Source organism: Gymnoscopelus braueri (assembly GCF_963280865.1).
Source record: "Gymnoscopelus braueri genome assembly, chromosome: 6".
NCBI classification, from domain to species: domain Eukaryota; kingdom Metazoa; phylum Chordata; class Actinopteri; order Myctophiformes; family Myctophidae; genus Gymnoscopelus; species Gymnoscopelus braueri.
In genome coordinates this window covers 47,654,231-47,669,192 of record NC_137607.1, presented here as the reverse complement: position 1 = coordinate 47,669,192, position 14,962 = coordinate 47,654,231, and the positions used below count along the sequence as shown (strand labels likewise).

The window sequence follows — 14,962 nt, the reverse complement described above, 5'->3', positions numbered from 1 at the left end:
TGCAAGGCCTAAGAAGAACTGGCACCCTTTTCACATTGGCCTATTATAGCGCCACCAGGAGGCCACAATAGCCTACCTGACCTGGATCCGAGGAGCACTTTTTCTAGTTGTAATGGATCTACAATGATTTTCAGTTTTTAAGTTGGGGGAATGTCATTGTGTTGAGCTGAGGAGGACACCACATAAATACAGTAATCATTTTGTCATTTCACCTGCATAGCATCAGTAGTATCTTAAATAGCCAGGGCCAAAATGTGGAGACAATCAGACAAACTGAGAAGCCAATTCACCTACGTAATGACTGTACCAGGTACCAAACTGTAGATTGGTCAACATTCATTTCAGTGTTTCTTACCGTGAAGCAGCAAGACACCGATGAACACGAACTCAACAGGTTTCCTTAGATCCGTCATCTCTGGCGTCTGAGAAAGATTTTAATTGAGTCGATTATATTCAATGCAATTCAATCTTTATTTCAGAACCAGGGGAGATCAATATCACGATAAAAAAAACCAAAAAACAACAACAACACAATTAAATAACAGAAAAAAGAAATGGACAAAAACCCCACAATGTTCAGCTTCTAGCATACAGACATGTGGTTCCACAGTCTAGAGCAGGGGTCTTCAACGTTTTCAGGCCAAGGACCCCCTAGCTGAGAGACAGATGAAGCAGGGACCCCCTCTATATTGTATAAAATTGTGTTTCAGATTAAACTTTTTTTGTTTTCTTGATCTGCTCTTTTTTCCCTCTACACCTCTATACCTCTTTGCCAAAAAATAGCAGATCTACAAGCTTGTAGATCGGCTATTTTTGGCTAAAGTTCTCCTCAGAAAAGAGATGCTAGGGTTCAAGTGGTTGAGGTAAAAAAAAAAAATCATATCACACAAAGATTTGGCGGACCCCCTGTAGTAACTCTGAGGTCCTCCTAGGGGTCCCGGACCCCCTGTTGAAGACCCCTGGTCTAGAGGAGAACCTGACAGAACTGCGTATAGGGTCGGTTATGACAGCGATGATGAAGATTACGTAGCACAGTAGAGCATGTAGCCCTGAAGCTCCTTACACACCGGGGGCGATTTTTTCATGCGAATAATAAGTTTTTTTTAAAAACCTTATAAAGTCAATGCAAGCTTCCACGGAGCGAAAAAGCGTCTTTCATTTATTCGGAACGAGTCCGAATTTTACGTATATTCGCATAATCGCCGGTGTGACCTTTACACTAACAAACATATCGTTGCTGTTTTTGAATATCTGAACTTTGAGCATTTATATTTTTGTATACATGACTTTCACTCCACTACATTTCAAAGATAAATACTTTACTTTTGACTCCACCACATTTCTAGGAACGGGAAAAGTAGGCTACATTGTTGCTGTCGCGCAGAAACCTTCTCCAAATTTTATCTTTTTGTGTTTTTTTCGTAAAGTAATGCCCTACTTGATCATACAGCATCACACAAAAGTGTAAAAAATAGCAGATCGACAAGTTTGAGGTTTTGAGCTTGTCGATCTGCTTGTTTTGCTATTTTGGATTTTGAATTAAACCCGACAGAGATGGCTTGAACTGGAGCTTCTTGGAGCTCCCAGCAGCAGCCTCATGCAGTCGATGTAAGCCACTGTGAATCGTCTGATGCTGTCTTGTCTGTAGCGACACCACAGGTGGAACAGTACTGTATACATAGGTGTACTAAAAGCTCTAAAAAGGTACTGAACATATTAAACACGTTAAATTTGCAACACAGCACGTTCGCTTGAGCATACAGCTTCCGACGCTGTCTATGGATGTCCTTGTCATCAGATAGGTCACTTGAGATAATATGGCCCAAATATGTATAATCTCACTGACTGCACTCAATAAGGACAGTGCTGGACAGATACAAGTTTACAGTTTACAGTTTAGGCATTTAGCAGACGCTCTTAATCCAGAGCGATTTACAGTAAAGTCAAGAATGGTTGATTGTCTGTCTTCCCTACATCGGACAATCATGATCTTACTCTTTTTTTGTGTTGTATTCTACATCAAAATCAAACCTATAGAGAGCATTATTCTCAGAAGCTTTTGAATACCAGCACTATATGGACTAAAGATGACCAAATCATCTGCATACATACAGTATAAGGGGATAAATTAAAGATGATGTATGAATGATAAATCATTCATATACAGATTAAAGAGATAAGGAGACACACACCATTCACATGGAAAGGAGCAGATGATAGACATTCGTACACAAGTATAAAAGTTCTGAGATGTATTAGAAAATATTTAGAAACATTTGACATCAGCTTGTCAGAGATCATAATGGCAAGTTGTCTCCGTACCAGACATGAAACATTGAATGTAATGAGTGTAATGTTAAAACTATAAGCCATGTCAGACTCACCTCATCATGTGACAACAGCTGGTGCTTGGGTCCCCAAGTTGGGCTCAGTCATTTTTCTTTTCTTTTTCTTTTATTTAAGCTTTCACATGATGTGTCATACATTTAGACTGAAAATAGTTGAAGAAATTTCTCTGGTTGGTCTGGTGGTTACACACCTCTCACAGCCAAGGAATGGGTGGAGATAGGTGGTTAACTCCACCTCTATCCACTCCCCCCACTAGGTTACCTGTCTGTCAGTTGAGTCAGCTACTGTAGCTAAACCCTAAGGAAACAAACGTCACAGGGCTGACAGGTTTGAATTGCTGAATGTACTGTAGGCCTACATTAAAATAAACTGTAATTGCAACTCTAAAGTAATTGCAAACGTAAATATAACATGTGTCAATGTATATACAGTCATTTTAACTGTTCTTTTTTAAACAATTTAATAAATTAAATTAGTTAAATGGTTAGATGTTTAATTGTTATTTTAAACTGTTTAAGCTAAATTTGAACGTAGTTTTTTTTATTGTACACTGCTTATATTGCGGTGGATGTGCGATACACAATTTAGTTTTTATGTGAACCATAAAAATGACAATAAACTATAAACCTAAACCTACTCATATCAGAGACTATTAAAATATATGTATTAACCTTTGATGCAAGAACCTTTGATACTACATGAATCTTGCACAATTTTTATGTGATTAATGGCAGACAAAGGATATACATAGTAAATAACTGTTGTTCATAAAAAAAGGAAAACAAACTTTCAAGTTGTAAAACATTAAAATAAAACACCATCTTCTGTGCAAGACTTATACGACTACAGTCATTTTATTTTATTTTACCCAGGGTAGCAGCTGAGCACAAGTGCTCATTTCCAGCAACACCCTGGCGCGCGCACACACACACACACACACACACACACACACACACACACACACACACACACACACACACACACACACACACACACACACACACACACACACACACACACACACACACACACACACACACACACACACAAGGTTAGAGGTTATTAAACCATACAATCCATACATTTGATGTCTGTTGTCTTTCTGAGAAAGGTAGATCACATCGATATCAGAATATGTTGGGCCGTGTGCTTCAAATAACTTTATTGACATCATCAACCAGCCAATGTCACACCCAACACCAGTGCGGAAATGTCTCACTCTATCATACAGATGAGCAGTGGTGTAATGGTGATATTTTTTTCAGGGGAACGACATTTTAATGACGTCACATGCACTCGCGTGCCTACATGTGCACATGCACACGGAACAGCTGATTTGAGTCAACTCGTGAGGAGACCTGCATTAGAAAATATCTTCTAATGACTTTAATGTATGTGATTAAAATACATTTTACTTAGGTTTACGGGTGTATAAGTAGTAGTAGGAAACATCTCTTCTTCTTTGTTGGAGGCATTCTTGTTGCGTGTAGACAGGATACCACCACAGCAGAACTGAAGCCATAATGCTGTGTTGCTTTTATACCGTGTATGGGGACGCTCACCGCCACCGGTAAACCTGTTATGCAAAGTAGACTTTGCATAACAGCTGCTTGTGAATCTAGGGGGCATGCGTTCTAGCGTGCACGTGCGTACCGTGCCTTACCTTGCGCGTGCGTGTGAAAAAAATCCAGTGTTACGCTGTGGTGTCCCGTGTATCGACCAAAACGCCACTGCAGATGAGTTGATATTAATATTAGTTCCTGTAGAACTGGTTGAATCCTGATACAGTACACAGTTCATATAATGAGAATGTATGTAAATAGTATTTCGATTGCACAACAAGCTTCTTGGAGCGACTTCAGGCCTTGGGTGTTTAATGTATGTCAACATTCCAAATTCCTGGCTGTCATGACTGTCAACACAAAACCATCCGAAGCAAGGCAACGTTGTTTGCACATTTCATGCACAAAATGCAAAAGTGCTTTACGTAAAGCATAAAAAGGTAATTAAAAGACATAAAATGCATCTAATAGCATATTAGAACAGAGAGGGAAAGGGCAATCTGGGGGAGGTATGATTACGGGGTGATAGAACCCGGGGAGTAAGAATTGCCAGGTAGATGACATCTATCGGAAAGATGGAGAATCCTTACGACACGGGTTCCCAAAGTGGGGTCCCGGGACCCCTAGGGGTCCAGTTGGTCCCCAACCAAATGAGTTAAGATCAAAATCAGTTTAACCACTTTGATCCTATTTTATAGTGCAAATCTGAAAATAGCAGATCTAATATGGACTAATATTGTTTTATGAAGTCCCTGGCAGGAAATAGTTTCAGATGGGGGTCCGTGGCAAAATATATACATTTGAGGGTCGTTGACATGAAAAAGTTTGAGGACCACTGACTTACACGACTAATTCCTGTTGGACTAGATGACATGGGGAAACTGCTTACTTATTGATCTGACAGCCATAATTATTATTGGCTATTAGTCATTGCGTGACAAATTTAAAATGTGTCACGCAATCCGGCTTCATATGCATATCTATTCATGTTTTTTTAAGACCAGTGAATGTTGATAAAAGAAAATCAAACAAGGATGTCGTTTTTATTGTGTTTGTTTAGTGCGCCACTGAAGCAGGTTGTAGTGTTAGGGTATGACAGTACATCACCGCTGGCTGTTCACACCTACAGACAGACATGTGATGCTTTAAACAAACAGGGTGGAGGGACTGAGGGGAGACATGGAGACAGAGGAAGAGAGAGAAGGAAAAGGGTTGGCTCAGGAAGACAACAGCTGAAGACACGACATGCTATCCCTTTAAAATGTGTTCCTCATAATCCTAGTTAAAAGTACAACAAATAGTTAAAAGAAAAAAGTTAATATTTGGAGTATAGGCATATTTGACATCGTTGCTGTAGGGCATTAATGCCATACTTCATCATACAACAGTCAGTGTCATACAAAAGTATATATAGCTTGCTCTACAAGCTTTTGAGCTTGTAGAGCTGCTATTTTTTGCTATTTTTGAATTTGAATCCTGAAAAGTAACAGTTTTGGACATATGAGGTTTCCAACCGACAGCCACGATATGTTTTATCTCCATTTCAATTGCATTACATTTCAATTTATTGTCTCCGCCAGGCGGAAAGGCATGGCGAGAGAGTATGTTTTGCCCCCTGTCCGTCCGTCCGTCCATCCGTCTGCGAGCAGCTAATCTCCGCCACTGTTGGCCCGGTCGCTGTGAAACTGCGCACACACACTCCCTGGATGCCACAGCAGAACCTCTGCCCCACATTTTTCAGATCAGCCTGTCATAGTGCCACCATGAGGCCGACTTTTGCAAAGCACATTTTTTTATATTACTCCTACAGATTTTCACCAAAAAAAAACACACAAATCGGTACACAGTATCTCTATAGCCATGTGATCAACACAGATCTGTCCGATTTTCCATATTCCATCCTGATTGGCTAAGATTGGCTTCCAAAGTTTGCAGGATTGGTTCATTTTGAACTAAATGCCTCAAATCATGAACGCAGCATGCAATTTCCGTGAAATTTTCCACATAGATTCCCACTTGGCCCAGCAAGAAATGTCACTTGAAAACTTTCAGATCAGCCTCATGATGGTGCTATAACAGGCCGATTCACGTTTTTAGCTATAACTGCACCGATCTGTGTGAAACTTTGCGCGCACACTCCTTAGAGGCCAAGGAAAAACCTTTGCCCTGCATTTTTCACATATGCCAATTAGAGCGCCACCAGGAGGCTGAGTTTTGTAAAACACATTTTTTGCTCTTACTCCTTCAGATTCTGTCCAAAAATCACGCAAATCGGTACACAGTATCTCTATAGTCATGTGATCAAGATGAATGTGTCCGATATTTCATATTCCATCCTACTTGGCTAACATTGGCTTCCAAAGTTTGCAACATAGGTCCGTTTTGAACAAAATTCCTCAAATCATGAACGCAGCGTGCGATTTCCGTGAAACTTTGCACACACATTCCCACTAGGCCGAGGAAGAAACGCCACCCTTTTCACATTGGCCTGTTATAGCGCCACCAGCAGGTCTAATTTAGCAAACCACGTTTTTGGAACAAAATGATTCAAATCAAGAATGCAGTGTCCGATTGCCGTGCAAGGCCTAAGAAGAAATGGCACCCTTTTCACATTGGCCTATTATAGCGCCACCAGGAGGCCATAATAACCTACCTGACCTGCCGGAGACTTGTGCTCCGAGGAGCACTTTTTCTAGTTGTTATTCATTTCATTAGTGTACACCAAACGTAGAGTGATAATACAAAATCACTACAAAATGTGTTATGTTTTGATTGACAATAATACCTACAGCACTCAGTAATTCCTGATAGCACTTGTACGCACTACTTATATGCACTTATAGATGTACTCACTGCATGTGATTGTACTGAAATAATCAATCAATTAATGAATGCATTAATTATTTAACTGATTAGTTAATACATTAATCTAACAACATAATAAGCATTGTGAAGAATTATAATTGAGATTAAAATATTGAATTATTTCAAACAATCTTGATGACATGCCCAAAGTAGGGACACCAGGTTGAAAGTAATGAATGGTAGGGTAATATTAGGGTATATTCTGATAGTAATGATTGATATAGTGTGTTTGTTCAGTAACGGGAGTCTCCCTGTCTCTCCAGTTCTTTGATAAACAGAAAATAATCACTTACCTTAAGACAAATCATGTGGTAAACCAGCTTTTCTTTCCTTGTTAATCTCAAAGAAGTAAACATTTAGGAACTTTAGGTCACAGTCTGATGTCAAATATACTTAACATACTTATATTGCACTGTTATATACTGTATACCAGGGGTCTTCAAAAGGATTAATGTAAATAAAAAGAATCAAAAGTTCCTATCACACAAAGATTTGGCAGCCCCCCTGTAGTAACTCTGAGGACCCCATGGTCCCGGACTCCCGGACCCCCTGTTGAAGACCCCTGGTCTAAGAACTGAACAATTGGAGGTGAGATGATGTTCAGTTTGTGTGCGAACCTGAATTTGAATTTATTGTATTTCTACAGTGTTAATTGGCATAACAATTAAATTGGGGAGAAAAAAAGGGTTAAATAGAAAAGGGTACAAAGTGAGACGATTACTAAACATGGACGGCATTTGGAGGCCATCCAAAAACAGAGACAAATGTTTTTGCTGCTTTCCATCAGGCAAACACAAAGCACCAGCAGCACCAGCAGTGTTTAAAAAAGCAAGCTGCGATGCAATGTTAAAATAAGGTGCATCTGATATTATTTATAACGCACTTTACATTTTTACTAATCACAAAGTGCTACAGGGTTTAAAAACCATGGCATGAAAAACAAAGGCAAGACAACTAGAAACAAAAAACATTAGACCCTTCTTGGGGTAAAAAGTAGATCTAGGAAAAAAAAAGACTAAGCAAAAGCTTTGTTAAAAAGGTATGTTTTGGATCCATTTTTAAAAACATTGGTGGATTGTAGGGCTGGTCGGGAGGGCATTCCACAGGCATGGGGCGCTGGAGCAGAATGCCCGGTCGCTTAATGTCTTCATGCATGCCCAACTGGTGCATTTTATCTGCCACAAGAGCGCAATTTTTTTTTAAATTTCAATGTGTTCAGGACAGGTTTCTTAGACTGCAAGTAAAACATGGCAGAAGTTAGCGGATCAAATCACATTCTATTTATTTATGGTTCTTCTTCCTCCAATCGAGGGTGACAGAATGACTTGTCTTTCCGAATCCTCCTTGCACAATTTAACGAGTGGAGAACACTGGTGGTGTAGTGGTCCTGTATTGTAAAGTATAGTCCCCATCTGTTTTCCTCTGTGTATTTTGCTCTCTGAAATAGTGTTTACTGTATGTTCAATATGGCAAAGAAAACAATATTCATGAATGCCTAAACTAGTCTGCACTGTATGTAAATCCCTCAACAGCCTCAGAGATATTTGATTAGGCCAATGTGTCGTACGCATTACCTGTATAAGTGTAGAGTGTGTGTGTGTGTGTGTGTGTGTGTGTGTGTGTGTGTGTGTGTGTGTGTGTGTGTGTGTGTGTGTGTGTGTGTGTGTGTGTGTGTGTGTGTGTGTGCACGCCAGATGTTTATCTCTGCATTTGCATCCATTACTGATGAAGTAGTCTCTGACAGCATGGCTGATCCCCCCCCCCCCGCCACATTTCATGAAATATCACTAGTTAGGGTACATCAGCACATCAACATTACATTATCTTCAAAGCCAGAGTTCTTCTAAAATTCCACCATTAGTAGAAAAACAGATCGGAGTTGATAGTAAAAGGAACTGATGAGACACAGACACCCACTTCCAAACAAAACCCAAATTATATACACAGGTAACTGACAAGACACAGGTGGAAGTCAAGGTACAATCAACACTGGGCCGAGGCGAACAGGACACAGGTGACAAAGGCTTAATAATCAACAAGACAGCTAACAGCTAGTGCTACAAAGGTAGACAGGAAACACAAGAACACTACTACAAAATAAGATACACAAGAGACACCTGAGGACAGTCTCCTCAACTATAAAGACGAGATGGAAGTGAGGGGAGGAGGGACGGGGTGGGTCACAAATTATGTCACCTGATGAAGGCCAATTGTGGTCGAAATGTGTGTTTTAAAGTAAACACTTAGGAGTAATGCTGTTGTGCAGACCTTTATTCTTTTGTGATGTCCGCTTTACCTTCTACAAGGGTACAAAACTAAACAATCAGGAAAACATGACTAAAAACCATAACAAGGAGCAAGAGATAAATGTCCAATTTGACAAATACAGCCAATGTCCAAAAGCTGAGTAGTGGGCCTTTATAGGTCTTCACTAGACATGGGCTGACATACAGAATTTAATTACATTTTCATGTTACAGTAAATCAAAATTCCAAAGCCAGGTACACTGTCTCAGTTTCAGGTCTCAAGTAATATTTTGGCTCAGTGCTAGTTAGCAAAGTCAAGTATGCCATGTCTAAATTTTGTGTAGGTTTGAGAAATGAAGAGAAAAATCACAAAACAAACAGACTTCCCATCTGCAGTGCTATTTCAGTTGCTGCAGGCTACCTGAATATAATCAACAAGAACACTATTGAAGCTAAGCCAAGCTTTGTCTACATTATAGCAATAATGTGAAAATGGATGCGTAGTGAGTGATGAAATTCTAATTAAGTGCTTTATTAATTTGTCATTTGATATTTTTTTCCCCCATCTTTTTTTAATCTTTATTTACCCACGGAAGTTGCTGAGCACTGGTGCTATTTTACAGCTATTATATATATATATATATATATATATATATATATATATATATATATATATATATATATATATATTCTACCAAAGAAATAGCACAGCAACCATGTCAAAACATGAACTTAAAACTTCCTTTATGACAACACCCAGATACATATGATGGTAATGAAGCTGATTGATATGAAGAGGATGTAGAAGATGAAGAGCAGGCGGTCAACGATGAAACCCACCTGGACCCACTCCTCAGAGCTCTGGTTCCCTGTCAGCTGCTGGTCCACCTGGAGGCGGATGGCCTGGAGGTCTTTACCCAGCCTCCTCAGCTCCTCCAGGGCCTTATCCTCCACCTCTGGCCCCCTCTCCTCTGGAGCTTTCTCATCAGCATCGTCCTCCACTCCCACTAGAGGGCAGGCTTTTGCTTCTATTTTGAGGAGAGCGGAGCAACACATTATCATGGCAGTGTAAAGAAGAGCATGGACAGTTTACATTGATTTGCACAAAGATCTTCTGTAATATATAGTACCAACTGGTGTTATAAAGGGTGGTTGGATTGACATAATGGAAACTATTTATTACACACTTTATGGATGAGTTCTTGAAATTTGCAAGCAATCATAACACACTTTTAAACATGCTGAGCAGCTTTACGGAAGGCCTTTATTACTTTACACAGGACTACTAGGACAAAAATACCAGAATGGAAGGGCTTTAAGTAAATAATGCCAAGCCCCATGTTGGTTCTCATTCTTTAGTAAACACCAATATCAACCAAAAAAAGAAACACACACACACACACACACACACACACACACACACACACACACACACACACACACACACACACACACACACACACACACACACACACACACACACACACACACACACACAATTAGACCTGTCAGATTGCACTAATGTGTCTTTGAACTCTACTGTGAAAAAATACTGTAGGCCTACTCTATGACTGATATGACACAAGAAACGTTAACATTACAAATACAAGCACGCGTGCTGAGTATCCTTGCGTGCTGAGTAGACAGACAAATGAGTTGTAACATTCAACATCAATGGACCAGTAGCTCGTAAATTAATATGAATACATATATGTGTATGACAAGGTCGTACATATACAGTACAGTATATGTAATTAGCCCTATGAATTACATCTGGCATGCTACCTTGTGCTTCAGGATTTTGGATGACGGTGCCTCCTTGCTCTGTAGGCTTAGGAGGAAGGCCTACGAGAGAGCCCAGGATGTGTAGAACAAACACCTGGACCCACCGGGGGACCGGAGACAAGTTCCCACACAGGAGATTGGCGATAAGGATGGTCTCTAGTAAGCTGGCCACCATCAGAGCCAGGCAGAGACAGAAGAACACATCTGGGAAGAAGAGGATAGAAGAGAGGCTTAACTAACTACTGCCCTATTATTTAATTGACCTGAGTCCTTCAGGGGTCTTTACTAGAACTACAGTATTACTACAGAAAATATATTTGCCGAAAATAACAGCTATTTTCGCCAAATGTCAGTCTCACTTTCTTTCACGTTAGGAGTCAAGCACAGGCTATAAGTGCAAGTGAGGAGCAATTGATCATAAATTCCAGGATCGCCAATGTTATAAGCGACCCAACAGTAGCAAGATATACAAAGATCAAAGGGTCATCATTTTACAAAATTCATTATCCAACAATTACTTGTTGGATAATAATACTAACTTATGAGGGGTATGTTGTTTCCAGTGGTGGGCAGCAGGTCGTTCATCATGAGGAGGAAGACGGTGTAGCCCAGGATGAGGGTCATCTTGAAGGAGGAGCGGTCGACGCTCTGGGGAGGAAGCAGGAAGCTGAAGAGGTCCACTGTGATGAGCAAACAGCTGGGAATGATGAGGTTCACCACGTAGAGAGTAGCCCTGCGCCTCAGTCTGATCTGAATGGAGAGATGTTATGTTCCATCTACAAGAGGATACTCTTTGAGATATTATATGAATTTACCCAAAACGTAGGTATGTAGAAACATTTTATATCGACAGATAATGGCCTCCAGGTTTGACATTATTACTAGTTTCTGAATTTTCTTTCCAACAAAATAACTGTAGAATGAGCTTACAGAATGCTAAATCCTCAACATTTTAAGCAACCAAAAGTTAAATGTCACCAACAATGTTTTCCCTGTATTCCTACGACTATGGCCCAAGTGGAGACCAGGACTGAGCTAAACAGAAAAGTAAAAAAAATGCACTTTTAATACTACTATAATAAATACATACATAGAAGTAGATCACATCAAAAGGGTCAATGTCATCATCAGTGCCTCTTATCAGTGGCTTCTCTACGGTAATGTCCTCCAGTTCCCACTCCCCCATGGTCGCAAGCACTTCCAGAGAATACACCTGAATTTCCTCTATAGGCCAGGCCAGTTCCAACTGAATGGCAGATACTGAAAGAAAAACTCAAGTCAGTGGTCTTTTGAGGAAAACACAAACAATATTATTAAATCCATATTCTAAACTATGTGAAGACTTTACATTTAAGGCCTCTTGTGGCTCATAACATTTTTTACATCAAGTAATGAAAGGGTTTGTGGAAAAACCACACTGAGTATCTCTATGGACAATTTAGCACTTACTACGGTGAATGAAGGAGTTGTAGGTGAAAGTGCAGTTCTGGACGTCAAAGGGGAAGGTGTAGACGTTGAGATTACAAGAGCTGATCACTTTGAATGGCTGAGCATCATACACAGTGCCATCATTGTACAGATACACATCTGGAACAGAAGGAGCGGAGTTCTCTTCCATACTGCAAGGAAGGCGAACACAGCATTGATGATGGCAGAAAGAGGGGACGCAGGCTAGACAAGGCCAGGATTTGGATTCAACCTTGGGTCCTGGTGGCTCACAAGGAGCACATGGTTTGTGTTCCAGGGACTCTATGGGTGGCCACTGTGCCACTTTCTGTACCAGTCACCATAGTGGATGGTGCATTCTATTTTATGGAGTGATGTGGTTGCAGAGTGCAGACATATAGGCCTGGTTGCAGACAATGATGCTTCCCACGTTGCTTGTGTGTAGTTCACCCAAACAATTACTGGATGGAGATGGAGATTTTTGGAGATTTTTTTAGTTTTTTGTCACATTCCTGAGCCAATATTTTGATGACCGGCGGAGTCGACTCAAAAACCAAAACAGCTCCATGAATTCAAGGCTTGGGGTGTGTACTACTTGATAGAAAATAAGATTTTTGAAATACTCCTTTGAGGTTGCAGGCTCTGTCCAACATTTCTTTGAAACCTGCATGTGCAGTGCTGACATTTCAGTTGGACATTTACAGAATACTGTGGGTCAAATCTAGGCCTAGGTTTGGATTTTGACTGATGCTGCAGCCCCTACAGTTTGATCTTGGGCTGTATGTTTCCTATATAAATAACTCTGAACTGCACAGTAGATGAAACTTACAATTCATTGATCACCACATCTGGCATCCAAAGCTTTGTTCTTGGCAGGGAAATTTCATCAGTACCACACTCATCTGCATCCCAGCTTACAAACTCATTTTTCCATAGCTAAAACAGACAACAATTGCAGATATGTTAATGTATGTGTGGCCGATTTTGTCTGTCTCCATTACATGTAACACTGTGCATTTGGGAAAAAGGTCAAATCACGATGAATAATAATAATATCTCAAATTATTATAGCGGCATGGAAAAACTACTTTAATTGGGGAAAAAATACACTAGGAAAAGCTAAGACAAAGGAATAAAATCAATATAAACAGTGGAATGATGAGAAAGGATGGGTGGAGTTAGCTGGGGAAAGCCATATTGAAGAGGTGGGTTTTGACGGCGGTTTCGAAGGTTTGGAGGGTGGGGGCTTCTCTGAGAGTAATGGGGAGTGCATTCCATAGGGTTGGGGCAGCGAAAGCAAAAGCTCTATCGCCCCGGGTATGGTACTCTTGCCCTGGGGACCTCAAGGAGGTCGCAGTTTGGCTATTTTCACAATGTTTGCCTCTTTCTTATGTAATATTTCACTCTTTGGCCAATTTGGTATTAAAAAGGTCTTAAAAGGCATTAGCTCGTAGTTTGGCTATTTTCACAATGTTTGCCTCTTTCTTATGTAATATTTGACACTTTGGCCAATTTGGTATTAACACATTGCCTGCCAGAGTTTATTCATAATGTACTCACCCCTGTGCCAGCGATTTGCGTGTTTTTTTATTTTTTTATTTTGTAATTTTTCATTCAAATAAATTGTCTGACTGCGGTTTTAAACACATAAGACAGATCTACCAGCAGAGAGCAGCAAATAGACACCTTGATCACTCGCTGACTCGCTCGGACATTGCCAGAACTCTGCCTTAGCCTACAAGGGCGCTTGTAGGCGGCTTGAACAAGGCATTTGCCTAGATGCACTGGTTCGATGTCTTTGGGGTTTTTAAACAGTTTTTTTTTTTATCACAAATGGGAAACTTCCAGGATACTAATGCCAATAGATATTTGGTGCTATTGTTCAAAGGAACTTTGACCTCATTTGGCACTGTAAATTCTGGGATTAAACCATGCATAGATATTTTTATTACTAGCTGGCCTTTGTAAAATATTCTTATATTGCTTTTGTTGTATGCAACATTTTGTGCTTACTTCTGAGAGTTTGGGTGACTGCTGAAAATGTAAAAAACTCAGTCAATTCTGACTGAGAATTTTCTTTATTGATTGAGTACTCACTAGGTCTTGCCAGATATATGTTGTCAGCAATTGGGCCTTTTCATCCTGGAAAAATAGAATCAAATAGATTCATCACATCAACTTCCAATGTAGATTTCAGGATGCACACAGCATGGCTCCAATGTGGATTTCTGACTTCATGTGGCTAGTCAGTGACATCAGTCGTCTATGACAAGGGTTCCCAAACTTTTAAGGCTGTGACCCCCCAAAATAATCCTAGTTGAACTGGGGACCCCCCACCCTGACAAGCACTTATAAGCACAATATAGGCTTTACGTTTAGTTTGACTCGGTTCCACAGATAAATATTGTGAAAGTAGCCGGTCTACATGCTCACAATGCCTCGCAGTGGGAGGCGTTGTATGTTGGTATGTTGGTTTGTTTACTGTTGAGTGAGAAAACAATGTTGCACATTAAGCTAATCAACTGGGGACACCCCCAGTTTGGGAACCACCGGTCTCTGACATATCAATGATGTATGACCTGCCGGATCTCAGCTTGATAAGAGCCCCATTACCCTCCATTATAAAAAATAAAGTTAAAAGTATTAAACATAGGCATTCTGGCAGTGTGCATGCAAAGCTTGGCACTGATTGGTCCAGCGGTTGTTTAC

General features: G+C 40.3%; 2 protein-coding genes across 4 annotated transcripts in view; both read right to left on the bottom strand.

Moving 5' to 3' along the window:
- Window positions 1–2,504, bottom strand: part of LOC308087481 (5-hydroxytryptamine receptor 3C-like) — a 41,025-nt gene extending 38,521 nt beyond the window's left edge. For 2 of the 3 annotated variants that reach the window (XM_080431371.1, XM_080431372.1), the window contains exons 1-2: window positions 2,385–2,504; window positions 356–422 (exon numbers count right to left, since the gene is read on the bottom strand). In XM_080431371.1, coding sequence (XP_080287497.1) covers window positions 356–413 — 58 coding nt within the window. In that variant the 5' untranslated portion in view covers window positions 414–422; window positions 2,385–2,504. The remainder of the gene's footprint in view (window positions 1–355; window positions 423–2,384) is intronic. The other variant, XM_080431373.1, reaches the window with a different exon arrangement.
- A 7,262-nt stretch (window positions 2,505–9,766) lies between these two features.
- Window positions 9,767–12,425, bottom strand: LOC308086980 (5-hydroxytryptamine receptor 3E-like; the record flags this gene model as incomplete). Its single annotated transcript, XM_080430620.1, has 5 exons — window positions 9,767–10,050; window positions 10,808–11,011; window positions 11,347–11,557; window positions 11,898–12,067; window positions 12,257–12,425. 5 exons carry the CDS (start codon window positions 12,423–12,425, stop codon window positions 9,767–9,769), a joined length of 1,038 nt encoding a protein of 345 aa, XP_080286746.1.
- Between the last annotated feature and the right edge of the window lie 2,537 nt (window positions 12,426–14,962).